We start from the raw sequence: 24,911 nt of genomic DNA, 5'->3' as shown, positions 1-24,911 counted from the left end.
CAGGGCAATTAAATATTGCAGGACTTAGTTATGGTCAGCAGGGGGCTCCCATTGCTTATCTGTCAGTCCAGGGACCTCCAACAAAAGGATGGAGCAGAGAGTAAGTTCCTGTTCCAGAATTGCTTCCTCTGAAAATGCCATTAAACCATTACTACCTTTCAGGGCATCAAATGGGAAAAGTGTCCGGGATATTGGAACAAAAGCCGCCCATGTCTCTAAATGAGGGACCTTAATGAGACTGGTTATGACCCACAGTTTTATGAGAGTTGTTTGGTGGAGGGTTAATGCCCTTCCATTTATCCTGGGTACTTCGAACTTTGTCTCCCGCCCCTCTGGTCCCTCCGCTTTTGTTTTCTCTTAAACCTTTTGACTAGTAACTTAGCATGTTTTCCTAATTCAAACTTCCCTTAGCCTTTTTTTCTTCCCACTCCCTTTGGCATTTTTATTTGTCCCACTTTGATTCTTCCAGCTGGAGCTGTGGTCCCATGGGAGATATAAGGGATTTGTAAAAGAAGGAAACCAGACCTTGTAGAGCACTCATTAATTGTGATGAAAATTGAGAGCTGGTATTTAAATAAGGGTTGGAGAAATAGTCATTAGTCCAGAAGTACATTTAAAGTTCCTAAAAGTAAATGAAATGATTTCCAGTGTCCTTTAAACATTTCCCTCAGCTCAGTGTGTTTAACCACAGTTATTTTCTGGTTGCTTTCTTATAGTAAAGTAACTTAGTCTGTTATTTGAACTTTTTTATGAATAGATGACAATTCAAGGAACTAAAAAATCTGATGGGCTTCATGCTTTTTTGGTCTGAAGGGTGGCAGAGAGATATGGGACAGAGAACATGATTCAGGTGAATTCTTAGACAATTCTAAGGTTTCGGTTTAGAATATCAGTTTTTTTGATTTTAAAAATCTCTTTTCCAGGGCAGCAGAGAAAAAAGTGGTAAAAATTACATCTGAAATACCACAGACTGAGGTAGGTCATTGTTTCAGAAGAGCAGTCTATATATATCTCTCTGTTTCTTACCCTTTATTCTATCTGTGTCATCACTTTAAAATATTTACTCATAGGCAGAAAATCAGTATCAACAGATTGAGGTAGTGATACATTTTTACGCCAGCTATACTTGGGAATATATTTGGACTGGCATAGTTGCCTTTGAAGCCCTAATCTTTTGTATAGTGTTCTGGTCTTAGTGGTAACTCTTTTTAAGATGTTTATAAACTGGAATTAGAGTTTGAGAGGATCATACCTTGAAAAAGATGAAAAGTTAAAAGGGAAGATGTCACTCACCAGTTACTACTAGCTAGCTGAGATAGAAATTTCTCTGGATTCTGTCTCAGAATCTCTGAAATTAGGTTCCAGTCAAGATCTGTGGGCTTTTTTGTACGTTTAAAGTAGAGATGGCATAGGACAATGCTGCTTCATATCTTTTTTTTTTTTTGGTATCTCATTTCTAACTGAAAGAGTACACAACTAGTGTTGGAACCAAGCTGTTCCTTTGATCCATTTTCAAAGGTCAACTAAACACAGCTTTTGTCTTCTTGGCTTGATGTAGAATGTGGGTTTTATTTTATTCCTTCCCTTTTGTTTTTGAGGACATGAATGTAATAATAGTCTTTTTGTATTTGCTTTCTGGAAAGGGCTGTTGAGTTAAGCCCTGGGATGGATACAACCTGATATCCTCTATGATTGTCAGTATAACTCAGTTTAGACCTTAAGAAATTACTCCTTATGTTCTAAAGATACACATCTCTAAATGACTTTTCTCTTAAAAGAACGAAATCAAGAATTGAATTTTTCTCTGCCCTTTCTTTTGTCTGTTATCACTTAGAGGATGCAGAAGAGAGCTGAACGATTCAATGTACCTGTCAGTTTGGAGAGTAAGAAAGCTGCCCGGGCAGCTAGGTGAGTGTTCCCAGCTATTTAGATCTGAGATAGTGATAATATTAAGGTGAGGGGGTGTGGTAGGTTTTAAATATAGTTTATTTTAAGTAGAATAGAGGCCTTGCTGAAAATAAAGGCTCCCTTGGCTCTGTTCAGAACATGTCTGTTGACTGGATGTAGTAGCTGTAGATTGGGTGTTATTAACAAGCAGGGTTTTTGTAATAGGAAAAACACAGGAATTGAGTGTTACTCCCAATTCTGATAAGGCTACATTTTAGTTTATTCTCTGGACTCTTGGTGAGAAAGAGAGTCAACTGAACCTCTTTCATGGAGTTGTTAGAATTAGCTAATGATTGCAAGGCTTGAGATCACAAGCAAGAAGTGCCATATGTACACTTGACACGGATACAAACCAGGAGTGTGAACAGCTTCCTAAAATTTAGCTTGTTTTTCTTTCTACAGATTTGGGATTTCTCCAGTTCCATCAAAAGGTAAGAATATAGAGACTTCTGAAAAAGTTATCTTTATATTTTTACTTTTTTGGCACAACAGATTTTATTTCTCCAAATTAAGGTAAACTTATTACCTCTGGAAGCCTTTAAGAGGTTAATTATATTCACCTTTTTGGTTTAGGTAAAGCCATTTTCAAACCTTTCCGGGCAATTTAGAGAAGGTACTAAAGTTTGAGAGAATAGGAAGCAGTGCCAACATTTGTTTTCCTTTTCTTGGATATGTTCAGAGAAGATTCTAGTACCAGCTTTATTCTGGTGTCTCAAATCAGCATATAATTATTATGTACCTGTCCAGTGTTATATTACCTAGTGTGAGTGACAAGAGGAAAAAGTATCTTTTACCTTTTAAGAATTTACAAGGAAATAATCTTGGTTATGCTTAAAGATTTAGCCACAAGGATTATATCATTGTATTATTTATAGTGATCAATAACTGGAAACAATGTAATATACAATAGAGAACTGGTTAAGTAAATGTGTACCATAGTACAGTTAGAAGACCTTGAAGATGTTTAAAATAATACTGTTTAAAGTTGTTTCTGTCCCATTTGCCAGGAAAGTGGGAAAAGCAAGTTATAAAATTCTTGTAGTATGTTGCCATTTCCCAATACAAGTACATATATGGATAGGAAAAAAGATTAGAGGGATATATAATAAGTTGATAACATTCATTGTCTCTGGTTGGTGAAATTTAGAATGACTTCTTTTTGCTTGTCTTAAGTTTTTAAATTTTTTACAATGAACATGTATCTGTAATAAATTAAGGGAAAAATGTTATTCTTTTTAAAAACAACATAGTACTTGTTCTGAGAGACTTTAAATGTACTTGCCAGATAAAATACAGACTTCCTAGTGGCCTGTTAAAAGTTTCAAGTCTGTGAAGAAAATGTCCTCCAAAGATCCTGTAGAGTTTCACTATGACTTTTAAAAGACCAGCAAAATTCTGATCACTATGGCTACATGCTTTAAAAACAAAATATTTTCTGACATTTCATTATATCAGGAGAGAGATCATAGGGTTGGTAATGGAATAGCAGAAGTTGATATATTTAGTGGTGTTATTTGAAGAAAGACTAAAGGTAAAATTAATGCTTAGCCTGAAAAGGAAAGTTGACCAATAAAATAAAAGGAATATTGTTTTATAAGTGAACATAAAAATGTGTAAATAGTTCCTAGTATGTAGATTATGGTAAAAATCGAGTCCAGGACTTCCCTGGTGGTCCAGTGGTTAAGAATCCCCCTGCCAGCACAGGGGACACAGGTTCCATCCCTGGACCAGAAAGATTCCGTACGCAACTACCGAGCCTGTGCTCCCTGGAGCCCATGCTCCACAAGAGAAGCCACCACAAGGAGAAGCCTGTGTACCTCAATGAGGAGTAGACCTGCTCACTCACTGCAGCTAGAGAAAGCCCACGTACAGCAACAAAGACCCAGTGCAGCCAAGATGAATGAAAGAATGAATTTAAAAATTAAAAAACAAAACAGTTTATACCTGAAATTTATAGTGAAAAGTTGGAGCCAGTTGCAGTATTGAGGTTGCTTAAACTAAAATTCTGAAAAGTTTTATGTAAATAATTATTGACTAGAATAGGGTTGAGCCTTAGGAGCTAATATGCTGCTTACTTCTAAGTGATAATTTCAGGACAGAACATTGGCTTTAAGTAGCCATAATTTTAACTGTCTATAATAGTAGCTCTGCACCTTTGTCTAGATATGTCTTTCTCTTTAAACAGCTTTATTGAGATATAACTCATATATCATCCAACTCATCCTCTTGAAGTATATAATCCAGTGTTTTTAAAATATATTCAGGTGGTTGTGCAGCTATCATCATAGTCTCATCACCCCCAAAAGAAACGCTATACCCATTAGCTTTTCTCATCTGCTTTTTCTGTCCTCACAAGCAACCACTAAGTTTTTTCTATATATGTTAGTTTGCCTTCATATAAATAGCATCATACAATTCATGGTCTATGAGTGACTGGCTTCTTTCACCTCACATAATGTATTCCAGGTTTATCCCTATTTTAGGATTTCTTTTTATTGTTGGGTAGTATTACATTGTACTGATGTGTACTGTGTTTTATCTGCCCCTCAGTTGACTGTACGGTTGGGATTTCACTTTTTGGCTACTATGGGTAATGCTGCTGTGAACTTTCATATACCAGTTTTTATGTGGTTATGTATTTTCATTTCTCTAGAGGTATATATGTATAAGTAAAATTGCTAGGTCATATGGTAAGTTCTATGTTTAACTCTTCGAAGAACCGCCAGACTTCTCCAAATTGGCTATACTATTTTATGTTCCCAGTGGCAGTGAATGCAGATATGGTCTCTAGATGTCATCTCTGCCTTTTCTTTAACTTTATTACATAAAGGACATTTTCCATATATATGATTTTTATCCTATCTAACTTCAAGACTCTCAGTCAGCTTTTCTTTATGACTTCTAAGAATATAAAATAAAGCTTTTTTCTTTCTTTCTTTAGGCCTGTCGTCTGACACCAAGCCTATGGTAAGAAATCGTTTTTTTTTTTTTTTTCTTTTAACCTTAACTCTATACAGTTAGTTTTAAGTTAGGGATTTCCTCCTTCTCTCCAGATAGAGGAAACAGATCATATGAATTTGGTGACTTGTTTTCAGTACAGTGTTTTATGTTCTTAATAGAATGAATTGTTTGAGGTACTGAGAGGTCAGGAAAATTCTTGCATCTTCAGAGTCATAAACATCTTCCTTCCTACCACCCTCTTAGGAAAAAATGAATAGATTTTGTTAGCTAGAAGATAATCCGTATAACTTCTATGGTACTAGAGTTTTAGACCTCACCGGCAACCCACTCCAGTGTTCTTGCTTGGAGAATCCCAGGGATGGGGGAGCCTGGTGGGCTGCCGTCTATGGGGTCGCACAGAGTCGGACACGACTGAAGCGACTTAGCAGCAGCAGTAGCAGCAGTGGCTTTTGGATAATGTCTAACTCTTAACTACCACAGGAGAATCTGTGAAAGCGACTTAATGAGTTCTGTCTGTAGATACTGGTCATTTTCAACACTACCTGTTAAATACCAGAGTACAGACTAGGATAGTATGTCTTCTGGACTATTATAACTTGTCAGCATGCTTAGAAAATGCAAGCAGATGCTGTGAAATATGTTTCACTTTATGAAATCTTGCTCTTGGAGTTACAGTTCAATAATTAAAGTGAAGGTGAAATGTTTTAATAGTAGTCATAGTTATTAGCAGTGGTAGTAGTAAAGGAAATGTCCCAGATATCCTTATATCATCTTATATATCAAGGCTTCCAAGAAAAAAGAAGTAAGAAAATTGAGTTGGGTACTGGTAGTGCATTTGTCTTCTGAAGAATGGAGAGCTTCAGTGATTGTTTCTGTTTGCTAGGAGATCGAGTTAAGAGTTACCTGCAAAGGCTTGGTATAAAAATTAACAGTTTTGAACTGTGAATGATAGACTTGTTTAGAGGTGATGATTTAGACATTTGTTTGCTTTTTCAAGCAGTGTTTGGCTTACTTTGATCTTAAACCCTGCTTAGGCTTTTGCCACCTTTGATGAATGAAGGAGGCAGGGCTAAATCTCTCACTGCATTCCAGGAGAGGTCTTTTAATAATTAGTGGCATGAATGAGTGCTGCTTAGTTTCCTAATTTGGCACATAGGGTATCTTTGATGTTGTATAGGCTTATTTGAACTCTTAGCTTTGGATCATAGTTTGTACCTCTGTGTTTTCTGTTTTGATTTTTTTTAATATGTTTTTTCCCTTATGTTTTTATAGGTTAACCTGGATAAGCTAAAAGAAAGAGCTCAAAGGTTTGGTTTGAATGTCTCTTCAATCTCCAGAAAGGTAAGGTACTATTTTTGCAACATCAGAGCAGCTTGGGACTGCATAGTTTGGAAATGACTGTCCTAAGAATAGAACTGGCTACTCAGCACTTCATTTAATGCAGTCCTTTGACTATCACCTCCTCTCACTATTGATTACATTATGGAAATTGTTTCGCAGAGTTAATTGTTTTTTTTTCTAGATGTTGTTTGCATAACTTCCACACTGGCTGTTAGAGCAAGGTCTATATTTTCCTTAGTTAAGATATTGGATTCAGTGATGTTACATCTGCTTTAACTTCTGATATAGGTATATTAGAAATTAAATAATCAGGGGAAGACAGTCTTGTCATTAGGCAAAGATACCTGAAAATAAAATTTGGAGGTTCTATAGAAAAACACTGAGAAAGTTACTTTATTCTTTCTACCCTTCTGCTAACTGACACTGTTTAGTTTAAGCAAGATGACTTTGTTGACACCATGCCCTGTGGAGTGATCAATTCTACAGGACATTATTGTGTTTGGAGTTTTGCTAGGCACATTAGAGAAAATGCTAGAGCAAGTAGTCTCTTAATCTTTGTTCTGTGAGAATGAGAGCATATTTCTTGGTTGTTGAGGTGATAGTTGGATTAAGGGAAGATTATTTTAAATCAGAAAAACCATCATTGGAAAAAAAAACATTTCCCACTCAAGTATGGAAGCATTTAGCTCTCTAGAAATCCGTTGGAAAAAAATGATCTGACAGTAGTTATACTTTTGCTCAGAAAAAAAGCTGAGCATATAAAAGTTGTGTCCCTATGTGACTCATAACCTTGAACACAACTGTGCTTCATCTTCCTTCCCTTTGGGTTATATTTTTTATGTTTACCAGAAATACAACATTGTGTCTTTTTTTTTTTTTTTTTTTTTTTTATTTTTAAACTTTACAATATTGTATTAGTTTTGCCAAATATTGAAATGAATCCGCCACAGGTATACATGTGTTCCCCATACTGAACCCTCCTCCCTTATCCCTCCCCATACCATCCCTCTGGGTCGTCCCAGTGCACCAGCCCCAAGCATCCAGTATCGTGCTCGAATATGGACTGGCGACTCGTTTCATACATGATATTATACATGTTTCAATGCCATTATCCCAAATCTTCCCACCCAACATCATGTCTTTTTGCCCAACTTGATTCTGAGACCATAGGTATTCAGTAGGAGTATTTGGTGGTTTATGTGGACTGAAATAAGGGAGTTGAGAGGGAGGCAGAATATATAATTCTTAAACCACCATATAGCTTAATTGGGAAGAGTTACTATAAACCAAAAGTCATTTGTGTTTTGTTAGATGGTCAGGGGAAAGGGTGCCTTGTATCTGTGGCCCTGATTTTCATCTTGTCTCCTTTTGTATATGAGGCCTCAGTATCTGAGAATCTCAGCAATAACTGCACTCCTCTAGGGAATTGTATTAGTTTGTGTGTTGGAAGGCAGAGGTACAAAAGGTACCCACTGAACTGAGATGGTATCATGATACTGAAAAATGAAGCAGCTGCATATAATAGGTGGATTAGTTTATTTAGTGTAACTTACTTACAGGTAAGATCAGGTAGCAGATAGGATAAGGTTGCATTTTGCTACCTCAAAGTATTGGCAGCTGTACTCTATACTGTGGAGGGGCCATTGGGGCTTTTTTTGTATTTAGTTAACCCAGGGTTTGAGGGTACATGCTTGGAAACAGGAAGTATATTTCCAAGTCAAGGTTATAAATGGGTAACTAGTCTCATGGATGCCGAGAATACATCATTGAAAGCCTTCATTGTTTCAGAGACTGAATAACACAAAGGCCACCTAGACCTCATGATCATTAAACAATATTAACTACAAAGTCCTTGATGACAGAGAAGAGATTTACTAAACAGTACAGCTCTAGGTAGGGTCAGTGGAAGGACAGGAGGAGCTGAATGGATCCAAGATGGCATCAGTTATGCTAATAGCCATACATTATATGTTCAATCAAAATTAACAAAATTGGACATTGTATCTCCTACTACTTAGCTCATATAGACCCATTCCTGAGAGGAATTTGTGTGTTGCTCTGTGCTGTCCACCTAACTCATGCAAGGACATCAGTCTTTTCCCTTCTCTGGAGTCTTTCTCTATATTTGACCTGTTTTCAGCCTCCACAGGATGCTGAGTAAAACATGAAAAGATATATTTATTAATTTTGAGCAAATTACTGAACTTCTTTATTCCTCATCTATAAAACTAGGAGTAATACCTAACACCATGTTGTGGAGAATAAATAATTGTAATAAATAATTGCAATTCCCTAACATAGAAGCAACAGTTAGAACTGGACATGGAACAACAGACTGGTTCCAAATAGGAAAAGGAGTACGTCAAGGCTGTATATTGTCACCCTGCTTATTTAACTTATATGCAGAGTACATCATGAGAGACGCTGGACTGGAAGAAGCACAAGCTGGAATCAAGATTGCCGGGAGAAATAGCAATAACCTCAGATATGCAGATGACACCACCCTTATGGCAGAAAGTGAAGAGGAACTAAAAAGCCTCTTGATGAAAGTGAAAGAGGAGAGTGAAAAAGTTGGCTTAAAGCTCAACATTCAGAAAATGAAGATCATGGCATCTGGTCCCATCACTTCATGGGAAATAGATGGGGAAACAGTGGAAACAGTATCAAACTTTATTTTTTGGGGCCCCAAAATCACTGCAGATGGTGACTGCAGCCATGAAATTAAAAGATGCTTACCTCTTGGGAAGGAAAGTTATGACCAACCTAGATAGCATATTCAAAAGCAGAGACATTACTTTGCCAACAAAGGTCCGTCTAGTCAAGGCTATGGTTTTTCCTGTGGTCATGTATGGATGTGAGAGTTGGACTGTGAAGAAGGCTGAGCGCCAAAGAATTGATGCTTTCGAACTGTGGTGTTGGAGAAGACTCTTCTTGGACTGAAGAAGACTCCTTCCCTTGGACTGCAAGGAGATCCAACCAGTCCATTCTGAAGGAGATCAGCCCTGGGATTTCTTTGGAAGGAATGATGCTGAAGCTGAAACTCCAGTACTTTGGCCACCTCATGCAAAGAGTTGACTCATTGGAAAAGACTGATGCTGGGAGGGATTGGGGGCAGGAGGAGAAGGGGATAACAGAGGATGAGATGGCTGGATGGCATCACTGACTCGATGGACATGAGTCTGAGTGAACTCCGGGAGTTGGTGATGGACAGGGAGGCCTGGCGTGCTGCGATTCATGGGGTCGCAAAGAGTCGGACACGACTGAGGACTGAACTGAACTGACTGAACATAGTGACACTTTGACCCTCAATATAAAGTGTAGTTTTCTTCCTTAGTTTTCAGTTCAGGTTTTATCACTTTGAATCAATGAACCTCTGTTTCAGTTGATCATTGATAAGATTTTAGTTCCCATTTTAAATTCTAAGGAGTTAAAATGAGATAATGTAGTTGGGAGAACTCTGTATGAGCTCTGTTCTAACATTCGTTGTCACACTTGTGTTCTAGAGTAGTGCTTTGCAAGTTCTGTGGTGAAAGTCTAGTTTTTAAAATTTTCCCATTCATTGTAGAGAGGTACTTTTGTAAAGTAAAAATGTCAAAGACAAGTTAAATTACTTTGGAAGTTTTTAAATGGTTTTTGAACTTATTGCAGGCTGGTAACAGTCTAGGGGTCAAGCATTAGGAGGCAGACTACATTTTGAGTAGCACTATACTAGAGTATATATGGTTTCTTCTGAGGACCACTTTTCTTGTAAACTTGTGACTTTCTGAGATGTTCTCTTTGAGTATAGATTCCATTTGCATTGATCATAAATCCTGATTTTCAGAATTATCCTATTAGCAATGGTTTGCTCTAATTTGCCTCATAAACCAGTAAAATGCCCGAGAAAATGTCCTTGCTGTTTTTTGCTGAGCACCACTGTTCCATAGAACTTTCTGTGATGATGGAAACATTCTACACAGTGTTGTTCTATTGAATAATCTGTTATCTAATACAGGCATACCTCAGAAATATTGTGAATTCAGTTACAGACCACCACAGTACAGTGAATATTGCAATAAAGTGAGTCACAAATAAGTAGTGTACATACCTAAATTGAAAAGTACTTTATTGCTTAAAAAAAGTGCTATCATGAAGGAAATATTACATGTGGTTTAACATTTCTATAATAAAATATAAATCATATGCTGTGTGGAGTTGTCAGTTCAGTTTAGTCCCTCAGTCGTGTCCGACTCTTTGTGACCCCATAGACTGCAGCACGCCAGGCCTCCCTGTCTATCACCAACTCCCAGAGTTTAGTCAAACTCATGTCCATTGAGTTGGTGATGCCATCCAACCATCTCATCCTCTGTGTCCCCTTCTCTTGCCTTCAATCTTTATTGGACACCTACCGACCCAGGGAGTTCATCTTTCAGTGTCCTGTCTTTTTGCTTTTTCATACTGTTCATGGGGTTCTCAAGGCAGGAATACTGAAGTGGTTTGCCATTCCCTTCTCCAGTGGACCACATTCTGTCAGAACTCTCCACCGTGACCTGTCCATAGTGGATGGCCCTACACAGGCATGGCTCATAGTTTCATTGAGTTAGACAAGGCTGTGGTCCATGTGATTAGATTTGTTAGTTTTCTGTGATTGTGTGTGGAGTTATAGACAAATATATTTGCTAGGCAGTTTCTTAAAACAACAATGAGGTTTGCCACATTGTTTATCTGTACTGTGCAGTGCTATTTAATATCTTGCCTACAGAATAAGTTCTTTCAGAATTGGAGTCAGTGCTTTCAAACCCAACTGCTACTTTATCAACTAAGTTTATGTAACATTTTAAATCTTTTGTTGTCGTTTCAGCAGTATTCACAGCATTTTAACCAGGAGTATATTTCATCTCAAGAAATCACTTTCTTTTTTTAAAAAGTTTATTTTGGCTGTCCTGGGTCTTCATTGCAGCGCCTGGGCTCTTTGTTGCTGCTTGAGAGCTTTTTCTAGTTGTGGTGCGCAAGCTTCTCATTGTGGCTTCTTTTGTTGCAGAGCGCTGGTTCTAGAGTGTGGGCTCAGTAGTTGTGGCATACCTTAGTTGCCCCAAAGTATATAGGATCTTAGTTCTTGGACAGGGAATTGAAGCTGTGTCCCCTGCATTGGCAGGCAGATTCTTAACCACTGAACCACCAGGGAAATCCCAAGAAACTGCTTTCTTAGCTCATCCATAAGCAACTCCTCATCCATTCAAGTTTTACCGATTTTCTGCAATTCAGTCCCATCTTCAGGCTCCACTTCTAATTCTGATTCTTTAGCTGTTTCCACCACATCTGTAGTTAACTTCCTGTACTGAAGTCTTGAACTTCTCAGAGTCACCTATGAGTGTTGGAATCAACTTTCTCCAAACTCCTGTTATGTTGATTTTTTTACCTCTTTCCATGAATCAAAATGTTCTTGATGTCATCTAGAATGGTGAATCATTTCTAGAAGCTTTTCAGTTTGCTTTGCCCAGATTCATCAAAGGAATCACTACATGTGGCCTTATGAAAAGAATTTCTTAAATAAGGCTTGAAAGTTGAAATTATTCCTTGATCCATAGGCTGCAGAATGGATGTTGTATGAGAGGGAGTGGAAACATTAATCTCACTTTACATCTCTGTCAGAGCTCTTGGGTGACCAGGTGCATTGTCAAGGAGTAGAAATACTTGGAAAGTAATCTTTTTTCCTGAATAGTAGGTCTCAACAGTTGACTTAAATTATTCAGTAAGCTATGTTGTAAGCAGATGTGCTGTCATACAGGCTTTGTTGGTCGATACACAGAACACAGGCAGAGCCCCAGGATTTTCAGAATGGTAAATGAGCATTAGCTTTAACGTAAATTCACCAGCTGCATTAGCCTCCTAACAAGAGCGTCAGCCTGTCCTTTGAAACTTTGAAGCCATTAACCTCTTCTCTAGCTGTGAAAGTCCTAGATGGGATCTTCTTCCAATATAAGGCTGTTTCATCTACATAGAAAATCTATTTGATGTAGTCATCTTCATTAATTGTTTTATATATATATATGTTATCATATATAGTTAGTTATATATATATATGGATATATATAGAAAATCTATTTGATGTAGTCATCTTCATTAATTGTTTTATATATATATTAGTTATCATATATATATATGGATAGTTTGCTGCAGCTTCTACATCAGCATTTGCTGCTCCTTGTACATGTATGTTATGGATGTGGCTCTTTCCTTAAAGCTCAGGAACCAAGCTCTCTAGCTTCAGAATTCTTCAGCTTTGTTTCCTGTCTCAGCAGCCTTCATAGACTTGAAGAGCGTTAGCACTTGGCTCTGGATTAGGCTTTGATTTAAGAGAAGGGGACAACAGAGGATGAGATGGCTGAATGGCATCATCGACTCGATGGACATGAGTTTGAGTGAACTCCGGGAGTTGGTGACGGACAGGGAGGCCTGGCGTGCTACAATTCATGGGGTCGCAGAGTTGGACATGACTGAGCAACTGAACTGAACTGATGGCTTTTTGATCTTCTAGCCAGACCACTTGAATTTTTTGTTCATATTAGCAATAATGCTGTTTTGCTTTTTTATTCTAATGTTCATTGGAGTAGCACTTTTAATTTCCTTCAAGAACTTTTCCTTTGCATTCACATCTTGGCTAACTGCTTGGTGTAAGTGGCCTAGCTTTTGGTCTGTCTCAGCTTTTGACATGTCTTTCTAACTTTTGATTTAAAGTAAGAGATGTACAATTCTTCCTTTCACTGGAACACTTAGGTACCATTGTAGGGTTATTAGTTGGCCTAATTTCCATATTTCTGTGTCTCAGGATATAGGGAGGCCCAGGAAGAGGAAGGGATAAGGAAATGGCCATGGCCTGTGGGTGGAGCAGTCAGCGCACATATATTTATTAAGGTGACTGTCTTATATAGGCATGGTTTGTGGTGCCCCAAAACAGTTACTACTGTAACATCAAAGATCTCTGATCACAGATCGCTATAACAAATATAATAACAACGATAGAAAGGTTTGAAATGTAAGAATTACCAGAATGTGACACAGACATGAAGTGAGTGAATGCTGTTGGAAAGATGGCTCCAGTAGACTTGCTTAACACAGGGTTGCTGCAGACCTTCAGTTTGTGAAAAGTATGCTATCTGTGAAGCACAATAAATCAAAGCATGATAAATCAAGGTATGCCTCTATACTTGTCAGTAGTTACATGTAGTTATCACCTGAAATGTAGTTAATGTGACTAGGAACTGAATTTTTAATTGTTTTAAATCTAAATAGCCACATGTGCATTGGACAACTCAAGTCTAGCTTTTATCTCCCACACAGCTTTCATACTTGAAAGTAGCATAGAAATCCTTTATCAGACCACTTATTTGGACCACTGTTTCCATTGCCCAGAATGTTTTAGTGCTTGTAGAATATAAACAGTTTCAGAGTGAATTTGTTGGAGGAGAGAAATTAGAGGAAATGCAATGAAATAAGAAGGGTTAAGTTATTTGTGGCTGCACTGGGTCTTCATTGCTGCTTGACCTTTCTCTGATTACGGCGAGCAGGGGCTCCTCTCTAGTTGTGGTGCACAGACTTCTCATCTTGGGGTCTTCAGTAGTTGTGGCTCTCAGGCTCTAAAACACAGATGAGAGCCTGTAGTATTTCTGGTGAACTAGCAGAGATAGTAGTTGTGGTGCATGGGCTTTATTGCCCCATGGCATGTGGAATTTTCCTGGACCAGGGATTGAACCTGTGTCCCCTGCATTGGCAGGTAGATTCTTAACCACTGGACCACCAGGGAAGTCCAAGAAGAGGAAGTGTTGTTTTTTTCAAGTAACTTTTTTTCTAGGACTTAAGTGTCCTGGACCCAGATCCTAAAATTGCAACCAGCTACATTTTCTGTAACAGTTGTTTGGTTCAAAGTGTTGTATTTAACAGTTCTCTATCACGAGAAATGATTTGCAACCTAGTATTTGGTTGGCCAGAGGTTAGTGATATGATTAAATTTGTATTTATGAAACAACCAGATTAGCACAGTTATGTTCACTTCATCCTGGGGTCCTGGGTTCCAGTATCGCCTCCTCCTTTGTAATTTGGTCATCTGTCTTTTAAGTTTTATAGATCTCTCGGCACAGATACGGTACAGATAATGGAGGTTAGTAGGTGGTGTGGAAATACCACCTCTTCATCCTAGTTTCCTAGAAGGGGCAATGAGAGACCCACCTCCTATTGTCTCATCGCATAGAGTTTGTGTTTCCTTGATCCAGCTTGAGGTTCTTGTTGCATCCTGTTTTCTCTCCAGCAGATTCCACTGTAGACCAGTGGATATGATAGAATCTGTGAGAGGAGTGAGCATAGTGTTTGTGACAGATTTTTTTTTTTTAACTGTCACAATCTGACCATCTCCAGCATGTTATAAATTTGAGAATGTTGAGTATCTGCTATCAGTTATAGGCTGATTTCTGCTTGACAGCTCACGTATTTCAGCTTTCAGGTCCACAAGTATACTGTATGCTTTCCAGGTGGCTCAGTGTTACGTAAAGAATCTGAGGTGCAGAAGATGTGAGTTTGATCCCTGGGTCAGGAAAATACCTTGGAGAAGGAAGTTACCACCCACTCCAGTATTCTTGCCTGGGAAATCCCATGGATAGAGGAGCCTGGCAGTCCATGGGGTCGAAAAGAGTGGACATGACTTAGTGACTAAACAACAACAGTATACATGTTAGGCAATACACAGAAACTTAAAGAAGTCTGGCTCCCCCCTCCAGTCATCTTCCCTCTTTCCCCCTGCTCAAGAAAGGCCTGTCCATTCATGTTTCTAGCTCAGGTCTCAGTGAATAGAATCCTATTGGTTTAGGATAATGGGAAGTGACAGGGCAAAGAATGGCACTGGCATTTATAGACATTTTTTACACAAGAGGCTGTAAATTGTCCCTTCCAACTCTTTGGACTATTAGAGGATAGAATGGCATGGCTTTTCTCCTATAAGCCTCACAGTGACTCTGGGCTGAGAAACCTCCTACCCCCTCAAACGAAACAAAACCCAGATAAATAACCTCTGCCTAGTTGGTTCTGATTGATCACCAGCTAAGTTTTCAGTCTTGTGCTTGACTGGTTGTGTTTTTTTTTCCTTTCAGTTAGTTTTCCAAGCCTCCTAAGAGAAATAGTGTTTAGATCAGTCCTCTTGGTGAAGGACTTGGCCTGGCATATAAGAAATTCATCTCTAAAAGGAATGGATAAGGGAAATAGATGGGAAGCCAGCTCAGTTAATATATGATGGTCATAGTACATTAAGTCTGGGCTTAGAAATGTGTTATTAACTGATGTAGCTGATTTGAATGGATTATAGTTTTTGTTTGTTTTCAAACATTAACATGTTTGGAAAAGTGAAAATTGATGCTTTAGGAAGTTGCAGAAAATCCAACTAGGTAAATACTACAAAGAAACAAAAATATCTGGCCCAGGCACTAAGCAGAAAACTGGAGTGTGGTTTACATTTTTCTCCCTTCCTGACAGTGTGAGGGGCATGTTATGGCTTCTTGATTCTTGATTAGTAGTAGTAAATATTGACGTTAGTACATCTTCCTTTCTTTTCTACTAAGATTCTGCTGAGTTTTCACTACTTGTAGTTCTTCATATAGGTAACTGTCCTCATGAGTTATCTTAGGGACCTGTAAACCCTAAAGGCTACTTTTTCCATATTTGTGGGTTTTGCCAGTTTTCTTTACTGTGAATATTCTGTGTTATACAGTTTTAGGATATAAAAAGCTTGAAAACAAATACTCCTCTACTGACTGTCTTCTTGTTGCTGAAGCTGGTAGCTGGAAGAATCTTGGGTGGCTGCAGTGATAAGTTTCATGAATCATTTGTATAATTCTTTATTTTTGCTCACTGTTGGTGGGGATGAACCACTTCAGAATGAGAGAGAGATTGAACCTGCCTTGTTTTTGAGGAACTTGTCACTGAAATGTGTTGAGATATCAAAGAGAAAGTTGGGACAAAGAGTCAGTTCCACCTATAAGAGGACACCAGTGTCTTGTAGCATACAGACTTCATTATGGCTTGTCTCCATTCATGCTCTTCTGGGAGGCCTATTTGATTCTATCACGATTCCCTTCCACCATCTGAAATAAATGAATGTCTGTTTCTCCCTTTGAGCAGTGGGTTTTGATACAGAGGTTAGTCAGTTGGATATGGAGAGAAGGAAGTTCACACTATAGATTTAGAATTTTAGGGAATTCCCTGGTGGTCCAGTAGTTAGGAGTCCACGCTTCCACTGTCGGGGGCCTAGGCTCAAATCCTTAGTCAGGGAACTAAAATCCCACAAGCTGCATGACATGGCCACAAAGAACAAAAAAGAAGAATTTGGTCACCAGCCTTCTTAGAGTTTTTAATTGGGATTTGTTAGAGTTTAGGCATGTGTATACAAACCTTTTCCAAAGGAAGGACTTCCCTGGGGGTTCAGTGGTTTAAGGCTGTATGCTTCCAGTGCAGGGGTCATGGTTCAGTCCCTGTTTGAGGAGCTAAGTAAGATTCCATGTGCCACACAGCATCCCTCCCCCCCAAAAAAATACAAAGGAAGAACTGTGGGACAATGCATATGACATTGAAACTATAAGAGCTCTGAGAAACCATAAGCTATGGTGAGGAGTTTAGTAGGATTTTTTTTTTTTTTAAGGAGTAAAAGATTAGATCCCAGGATAAGTTGGGAAAGTAACATGCTGAGTAGGCTTGGATTCTTTCTATCCACATATACTTAAGCAACAGTAATTGGGCCAAGTGCAAACTTAATCCTCTATTTCCTTTTCTCAGGGTGCCCCATGAGATCAAGAAAAATGCAAGTAGTAGGATTGTAGATAGAAAAAATGTCAGTATAGATCCTCTCAGTCATTGTATTTCATTGATAAAGGGCTTTGGGGGAAAATTTCCCTCCCTTCATCCTCCATCCTAGATTGTCAGTTTCCCAAAAAATGCTTCTTCCACTTGAAAAATTATATTATTTTAACTTACATGAATCAACAAGAAAAGATAAGAACAGGTTATATATTAGAAAGAGATGGCAGTTGAGAGTGGCTGTCAAGAGAAGATGAATTTCAGAAAAGCCAAGACTAACCCCATATAGTCCTCAGCATTTCTGGAAGCTTTTGGACCCCAGCCAAAATCTAACCAATCCTTTAAATCCCCTTCTGCTGCTGCTAAGTCGCTTCAGTCGAGTCCGACTCTGTGCGACCCCGTAGAGTGCGGCAGCCCACCAGGCTCCCCCATCCCTGGGATTCTCCAGGCAAGAAAACTGGAGTGGGTTGCCATTTCCTCCTCCAATGCATGAAAGTGGAAAGTGAAAGTGAAGTTGCTCAGTCGTGTTCAACTCTTAGCGACCCCACGGACTTCAGCCCACCAGGCTCCTCTGTCCATGGGATTTTCCAGGCAAGAGTACTGGAGTGGGGTGCCATTGCCTTCTCCGAAATCCCCTTCTAATTCATAATAATTTAAAAATAAATATTTGTTTTTTTTTTTTTCTTCTGCCTCCTCCTTTAAGATAAAAACACATGCTGCTTCTATACCCGTCCATTTCTATACCCGTCCATTGGAACGAACCTTGAGGGAGTGGTAAAGGAGCTGTTTAAAGAGGAAACAATAGGGAAAACTCTCTGACCTCAGTTTATCCCCTCATCTGGTTCTTCATTTGTCCCTGCTGAGGAACAGAACTTGTCTTTTGTCTGTAACACAAATACATCTTTACCTCCCTCCTTCCCACTTCCCCCCCAACCCACTCTTCTCACTCCCTTCTATTATGGTTCCAATCAATGATGTCATTATGTGTGCCATTGAACCACTTGGCTATAGAAATTTGGAAGAGCAAAGAGGCAGAATGGAATTTTTCTCCTGCCCAGGACTGTTGAAAATGTATTCTAATTTTAACTAGAGAAATAGGAGTCAAGTTTTTCTTTGCTCTACTTCTACCCTCCCTCTGTGCCCTAAACCTCAGACAGACACTTTTTCCCTGGCTATGGATGAGAAGAAAATTGTGAAGAAATGTTAGGAGTATAAATTGAGTATTTTAGAGGAAAAACTTTAAAAATTGGGGGAAGCAAGATGAAATTTTTGGTGCTGTGTCAACACTTATGGTTAATGTTTTGCTCTGTTCACTGTAAATTGGATTTTTGAGAAGTTTCTAATAGAGGGTTATACTTCCCTAAGGTGTGTGGAATCTTGTACCATTTCACTTTATTTTTCTCTTATTTCATTAATTTCATTTGAACCCAAAGAACTAGAGGTATGAAAGTTTGTAGTAAGGAAAAACTCAGTCTTTTTTATTTACTATGCTTGATACCCCACCCCCACTAATGTCTTCGCATTCCTTCTTCTAACATGTCAGAACTGATGACTTTGATAAAAAACAAGTTTTATGCCTCTCTGTGGTCCCCCTTAGTCTTTGCCCCAGGAGTAAACAAACTCTGGAAGAGGAGGGGAATACTACATTCTTTTGAGTCTGCTTTACTTTTAAATACCTTTAACTGTTTTTGCCAACCAAGTTCTTGAGGTGAGATCATTCTCTGAATACCAGTTTTTAATTTTTATTTACTAAAAAAATTTTTTTGGCTGTGCCTCACAGCACATGTCATCTTAGTTCCCCAACCAGGGATCAAACCTATGCCCCCTGCAGTGAAAGCACAGAGTTTTAACCACTGGACCACATGGGAGGTCCCTGAGTGCCAGTTTTTTAAAAGGTGCCGCTCTTAGTAGCATAAGATTTTTAAAACCCATCTGTAAACCATACCTGATTGTATGTCTAGTTGTATGTCTTAATTTTGGGGTGACCAGTAAGCTAGCCTGGCTGTCTTAAGCAGAGTAATGGCTGTCCAGTCTCCCTATGCCTGCTCAGTCATTCAGTCCTCTCTGATTCTTTGCGACCCCATGGACTGTAGCCCACCAGGCCTCTCTCCATGGGATTTCCTAGGCAAGAATACTGGAGTGTTTTGCCATTTCCTTCTCCAGGGGATCTTCCCAACCCTGGGATTAAACCCATCTCCTGTATTGGCAGGTGGATTCTTTATCATTGAGCCACTTGGGAAGCCATAGATACTCTCCCTGGCTCTGGGGAAATGTGAACTAACTGTCTGAATCCAAATCTGTCAGTCTTTCAAAATCTGTATGGAAGGAAAAAGGAGGGGGTTGATGTTTGTTTGTTTGTTTCGCGGGGATTTTGTTATGTGTTTGTGTTATTAATTCTTGGGAGGATACGTAATTTTAGTGTTCAGAAGTTCTTCATGATGTGAGAGCAGTAGCATTATAGGAATATTTAAGATGTATTTTAATACTTGAGTAATACTGTTTGTTGGGTTAACATTGCTAAGGAGTGGTAACATTTTAAAGAATACAAATGGGTTTGATTCAAGTAAGGTTTGATAATTACATAGCTCATTTTCTTATGTACTCACCAAAACAGTAAAGTTGCTTTTTATGCCTGAAAGCTGAATCGGGTCAAAGAAAATCCTATAGATTTTGGAGTTGGGAATGGGAATGAGATAGAACATCATCAGATCATGAGATGTTTTATAGGAAGATCCTTGGTAGTGATGTTTGCAAACTAGCAAAGACCCTGTTTTTAATGAAATCTAAAGTCCCTTGTTAAGATTTAGAAAATGTTAACTTCCTTCCTCTCTTCCCTTTCCTTTACTACTCTTTTCTCATATTTTTTAAGATAATATTTTAACCCATTACCTTCTCATCCCCAGAGCAGATTGTTGGGACAGATATAGAAATGTATTTTCAGAGTGTCCCACATTGGGATTTTATATATACATTGAATCTTTAAATCCCTAGCAGTGGGACGTCCCTGGTGGGCTAGTGGCTAAGACACTGCGTTTGCAGTCCATGGGGCCCAGGTTTGATCCCTGGTCAGGGAATGAGATCCCACATGGTGCAACTAAGACCCAGTGCAGCGAAATAAAACAAATAAAATATATTTTAAAAAAAATCCCTAGCAGTGAAGATACCTTAATGAGAAGGAGATCATTTTTGAAATACTTGGTGTCTGGGTATTAGAAAGTATTTATTGGGTGAGAAGTTTATTCAGGTATAGAGTAGAGGAGGCAGTTTTAGAGTTTTTACTATCCTGTTCATGCTTGGGTATGAAATGTTTCAGGAGGAAGAGCAACTGGAAATGAACAGATGTACAAGATGAGAGGTTTTATATGATGGATCTCTTTAGTGCTCTAAATGAACAAGCAAAACATATGAGCCTTAAGACAAGAGCATCTGTTCTGTCTGTTCTCCACTTCATTGAAACTTCCTCTGTATCAGTTCTATAGAAAAAAACAAAACCTTTGTGTGCTTGAACCTGTTTGCCTCTCTTTTCCCCACATGCCTGAGGTGTTCCCTGATCTTGTTTTGGCATGTTCTTCCTGTATTGAACTGCACTGGTAAGAGTGTCTGCTCCTCTATTTCATTTCTAAGAAGGCAGCATGACTCGTGTCCCTTAGAGTCAGCTGTGATTCCTTTCATTTTCCCTTCACATTCCTGCAACTGAGATAACCTGTTTGTAGGAAGCAAAAGCTTTTTTGGAAGGCCCCTAGTACTTTGGGGGAAAATTTGGAGTGGACTGGCAGCCTTGTTTGGTTTTGTGAGGTTTTGTTGTTGAGGCTGGGAGATTGGGGGGTTTTTGTTTGTTTTGTTTTGTTGGTCTGTACTGTCTCAAAGCTATTTGCAATTACTCCCAACTGTTGCTGCATGTAAAAGTTACCAGGGGTCTCTTACAATTCCCTAGGCTCTTCCTTTTGAGATTCAGATTTTATAAGTTGGGGTGAAGCCAGAAATCTGTCTTTTAAAATATCTCAGGGGAAAAGAAACTGTTTTCCTAGTGTTCATTGTAAATTTTTGAATGCTCAGGTAACTGTAGTCCTTCATTCTCTGTGTATTTTAGTTAAGACAGAATTTGCTTCCCCTCAGAAGTTTTTAGCTTCCCTCTACTGACTTCTTGACATTTCTGCCAAGCTCTGCATCACTTATCCTTAAGAGCAGCAGCTTCCTGGCTTTTAAGTGAGGGAGGTTGGGATTTTAATAGAAATTTGGCTTCCAGGGGTCTCAAGTGTGAAGCCTTCATTTCCTCCACGTTCCTTGCTTTGTCCTACAATCAGCTAGAGCAAGACCGAGACGACCTCCTCCTCGGGGGTTAGAAAAGAGTGGGGGTTGGGGGAGAAGCTTGATTTGGACAAGAGAAAAAGTGATGGGAGCTGGTGACTCAGGAGAGTATTTGGTTTGAGCTCTACTGGGGCTTTAGATACTGTAAAGATATGAGGAGATAAAGTTCTTGGTCATCTCTACTTCTGGTGTAGTTTTACAGTTCTTGGCACCCTTCTAGCCCTAGAAAGTTGATTCTGATCTTAATAGCTAAAAGATTATTGAGAGTAAGTAAGATTGTAGTATTGGGAGATGTGTTGTGTGTATGTGTGTGGCAGGCACATTGGAGTATCTCTTTACTCTGTGTGTGCTAAGATCATGGCATACCCTCTGCTAGTCCAGTCCTTCACTTTTAGTCCTGCTTAGGCTCTGTGCATTGGTCTTTAGGACCACCTCAAGTTCTGTGGACTGACTGGCATAAAGGCTCAGGAATAAACATGTTCAAATGAATATCAGAAACTGGGGCAGGGAGGTGACAGCTGTGTGTTTAAGCATTGAAGTGTTTCTGAGAGAAAAACCATCAGTTGCTGTCATTCACTCTGAGAGTATGAAATTAGAAGCCCACTCACCCTGGAGTGTTTCATAACCTTTACCTCTGGGAAGTCAAGGCCATGTCATTATTAATCTACCATCGCCTGAAAGCCCCCAGGCTCTGCTTTTCATCCTGCCATCAGTCACATGGCAGTGAAAGTCAGGAAAGTCACCAGAAGGCTCCTGCTTTCCTTTTTGCCTTACTGTTACCTTACATTCCCTTGGAAAATCAGATTGGCCTGAGAACGGTTAACATCTTAGTGTGGTAATTCATTTTAAAAAAGAGGCAGTTATTTGGGTTTTTTGCAAACTGTGATCTTCGTTGCTCACTATCAGCCTCCTTTCCATCACTCCAGGGAAAAGACTTCTGAGAAAATAACTGTTAAAGAAATATTTTTAAAAAGTGGCATGGTTTAGGTCCTGTTGGGAATATACATGAGACTCTTACATTGAACAGTGTTGGATGTGAACAATAGCTCAGTCTTTAAAACAGCTATAGGAGAAGGGCCAGTTCCAACTCAGCAGTACCTCAGCTTCCCTGAAATGCCCCTTTCTACTTGTAAGGATATATCTGACTGAATTTAGATTGGAATTTCTGCTTCTCACACACAGTATAAGAAGGGATGATATGAGTGAGCTGACCAGAAAAAAATACCTGGCTTGGTTAATTATTTTGGTTCCCTATCAGAATAGTAAGGCTATCTCTTATTTGAATTCAGTAAGTCCTCTTGCTTTGTGTTTGAGAATTTACTGAGTTCAGACTCCCTACATGAGCCTGGGTTATATTTGGGTCACTGTTGTTTTGTTTCTCCTAGTTTCTCTCTATGATCCAGAGTGACATTGGTAATAAGATGGAAAAAGGTGAATGCTTTTAACACAGAGCCCATGGGGTGCTAAATTAAGTCAGAATGGACACTTTTTGGTAGAGCAAATAACCCTAACACAGTAAACTTGAAACAGTATTCTTTATTGGATTCAGGATAAAATTAGTAAGTTTTGAAAAATGTTCACTTGAATTTGAATCTTGAAGACACGGGTTTTGTTTGGAAGATAGAGCTGGAACTCCGTTTGGGTAGAGGTTTTATCTTTGGTACTTTTTGTCATAAAAAGAGGCAATCACTTTAGAAAGCATCTATGATATTCAGGCTGCCAGTTGTTGCAGCTGGTCCTCCACTTGGGACTTAATTTCTGGGTACGGTGTATACACCGTGAAAACATTGGCAGGAACTCTTAATTTAAAAATTCTAGGACTTCCCTGCTGGTCCAGTGGTTAAGAATCCACTTGCCAATGTAAAGGACACAGGTTCAATCCCTGATCTGGAAAAATGCAGCACGGGGGGCAACTAAGCCTGTGGGCCACAGCTACTGAGCCTGAGCTCTAGAGCCTGGGAACTGCAACTACTGAAGCCTAGAGCCAGTGCTCCTCAACAAGAGAAGCCAGTGCAGTGAGAAGCCCGCATATGGGAACTAGAGAGAGCACCTTCTCTCCACAACTAGAGAAAGCCTGCACACAGTTAACAAAGACCTCCTGCAGTCATAAATAAATAAATAATTTTAAAAAATAGTAATAATAAATTTCTAGCTATAACCTTGTACTTCCTTCCCCTTTCTTTTTCTTTCTTGGGGCATTGAGGTTTTTTTTTTTTTTTTTTTTAAAAAAAAGATTAATCCCATTATATTTAGGGAGGAATGAGTTCTTAAAGGGCCAGTAGCAACCCTGTGACTAACTGTACTTCATCTTATCTATTAAGTTTCAACTCTGGATCTGGGTGTTTGATCTCCATCTCTCTCTCTCTCTTTTTTTTTTTTTGCCCAGGCCTCAGCAGTGAACGCACTCTGTCCTAATCACTGAACTGCCAGGGAATTCCCTGATCACCATTTCCCTTTTTTAAAATTTGTTTATTTGGCTGCACCAGGTTGTATCATGCAGAATCTTTAGTTGCAGCATGTGGGAGCCCTGACCAGGGATTGAACCAAGGTCCCCTGCATTAGGAGCACAGAGTTTTAGCCACTGAACCACCAGGGAAGTCCCCCTGATCACCATCTCTTGATCTCATATTTCTCTCTCACCTCAATACTTCTGGCCCCTCCTTCCTGAATAGAAATATTTTCAAAACCACTTGCCAGGGACAGGCCATACATTTTACTCCAAACTTTATAGCAGTCAATATGAAGAGGAAAACAAAATTATACTATTTACAGTGATTACCAGGGCTTCCCTTGTGGCTCTGGTAAAGAATTCGCCTGCCAATGCAGGAGGCGAGGATTTGATCCCTGTGTTGGGAAGCTCCCCTGGAGAAGGAAATGGCAACCCAATCCAGTATTGCCTGGGAAATCCCATGGACACAGGAGCCTGGTGGGCTATAGCTCATGGGATCGCAAAGAGTCAGATGCGACTTAGCAACTAAACGACAACAACAGGGTTCAAAGTAAAAACTAACAAGTTACTCATCAAAAGCGTAATTATTTTGGGCCTGGGATTCAGAAAGAAAGATTCCCCATGGATCCTCACAGTGCAGTAATATAATGAACCACGGCACATATCTTTATAGTCACTCAGTTGTGAATTTATAAGTCCTATGAGGTTAAGGATCTTTTTTTTTTTCTTACTCATCTTTTATTCCCAATGCCAGAACATTATCTGACCCAAAGTAGACTCTCAGTGGATATTTGAATGACTAGTGGATGAATGGTTTAATTTTATAGTTTCAGTGTTATTGATGATGTTGATAGAAACTGATGTGTAATTTATGAAAGCATTTCCTCAAGGGCCTTAAGAGTACCTGGAATTGGGTCTATAGTGTTAGAGGTCAAATCCTTGCTCAGTTCCCTTGGACCTTACTTTATATAGATATCGGTTTTGGTGGTCATTAATTGTTAGGGATGATGAAATCAATAAAGCCTGGTAGCATAAATTTTCTTTTTTTAGGGTCCCAGGAAGAGAAGATGTAATAGTACCTGATAGAGAA

General features: G+C 39.1%; 1 protein-coding gene across 2 annotated transcripts in view; it reads left to right on the top strand.

Annotated features, from left to right (window-relative positions):
* SARNP (SAP domain containing ribonucleoprotein) overlaps positions 1 to 24,911 on the top strand; it is a 49,771-nt gene that overhangs the window by 15,546 nt on the left and 9,314 nt on the right. For both annotated transcript variants that reach the window (XM_070370353.1, XM_070370352.1), the window contains 5 exons: positions 924 to 975; positions 1,835 to 1,908; positions 2,350 to 2,378; positions 4,889 to 4,914; positions 6,181 to 6,249. In XM_070370353.1, the coding sequence (XP_070226454.1) occupies positions 924 to 975; positions 1,835 to 1,908; positions 2,350 to 2,378; positions 4,889 to 4,914; positions 6,181 to 6,249 (250 nt within the window). The remainder of the gene's footprint in view (positions 1 to 923; positions 976 to 1,834; positions 1,909 to 2,349; positions 2,379 to 4,888; positions 4,915 to 6,180; positions 6,250 to 24,911) is intronic.

This window comes from Bos mutus, chromosome 5 (assembly GCF_027580195.1).
Source record: "Bos mutus isolate GX-2022 chromosome 5, NWIPB_WYAK_1.1, whole genome shotgun sequence".
NCBI lineage: Eukaryota > Metazoa > Chordata > Mammalia > Artiodactyla > Bovidae > Bos > Bos mutus.
This window is presented reverse-complemented; position numbering and strand designations above follow the sequence as displayed.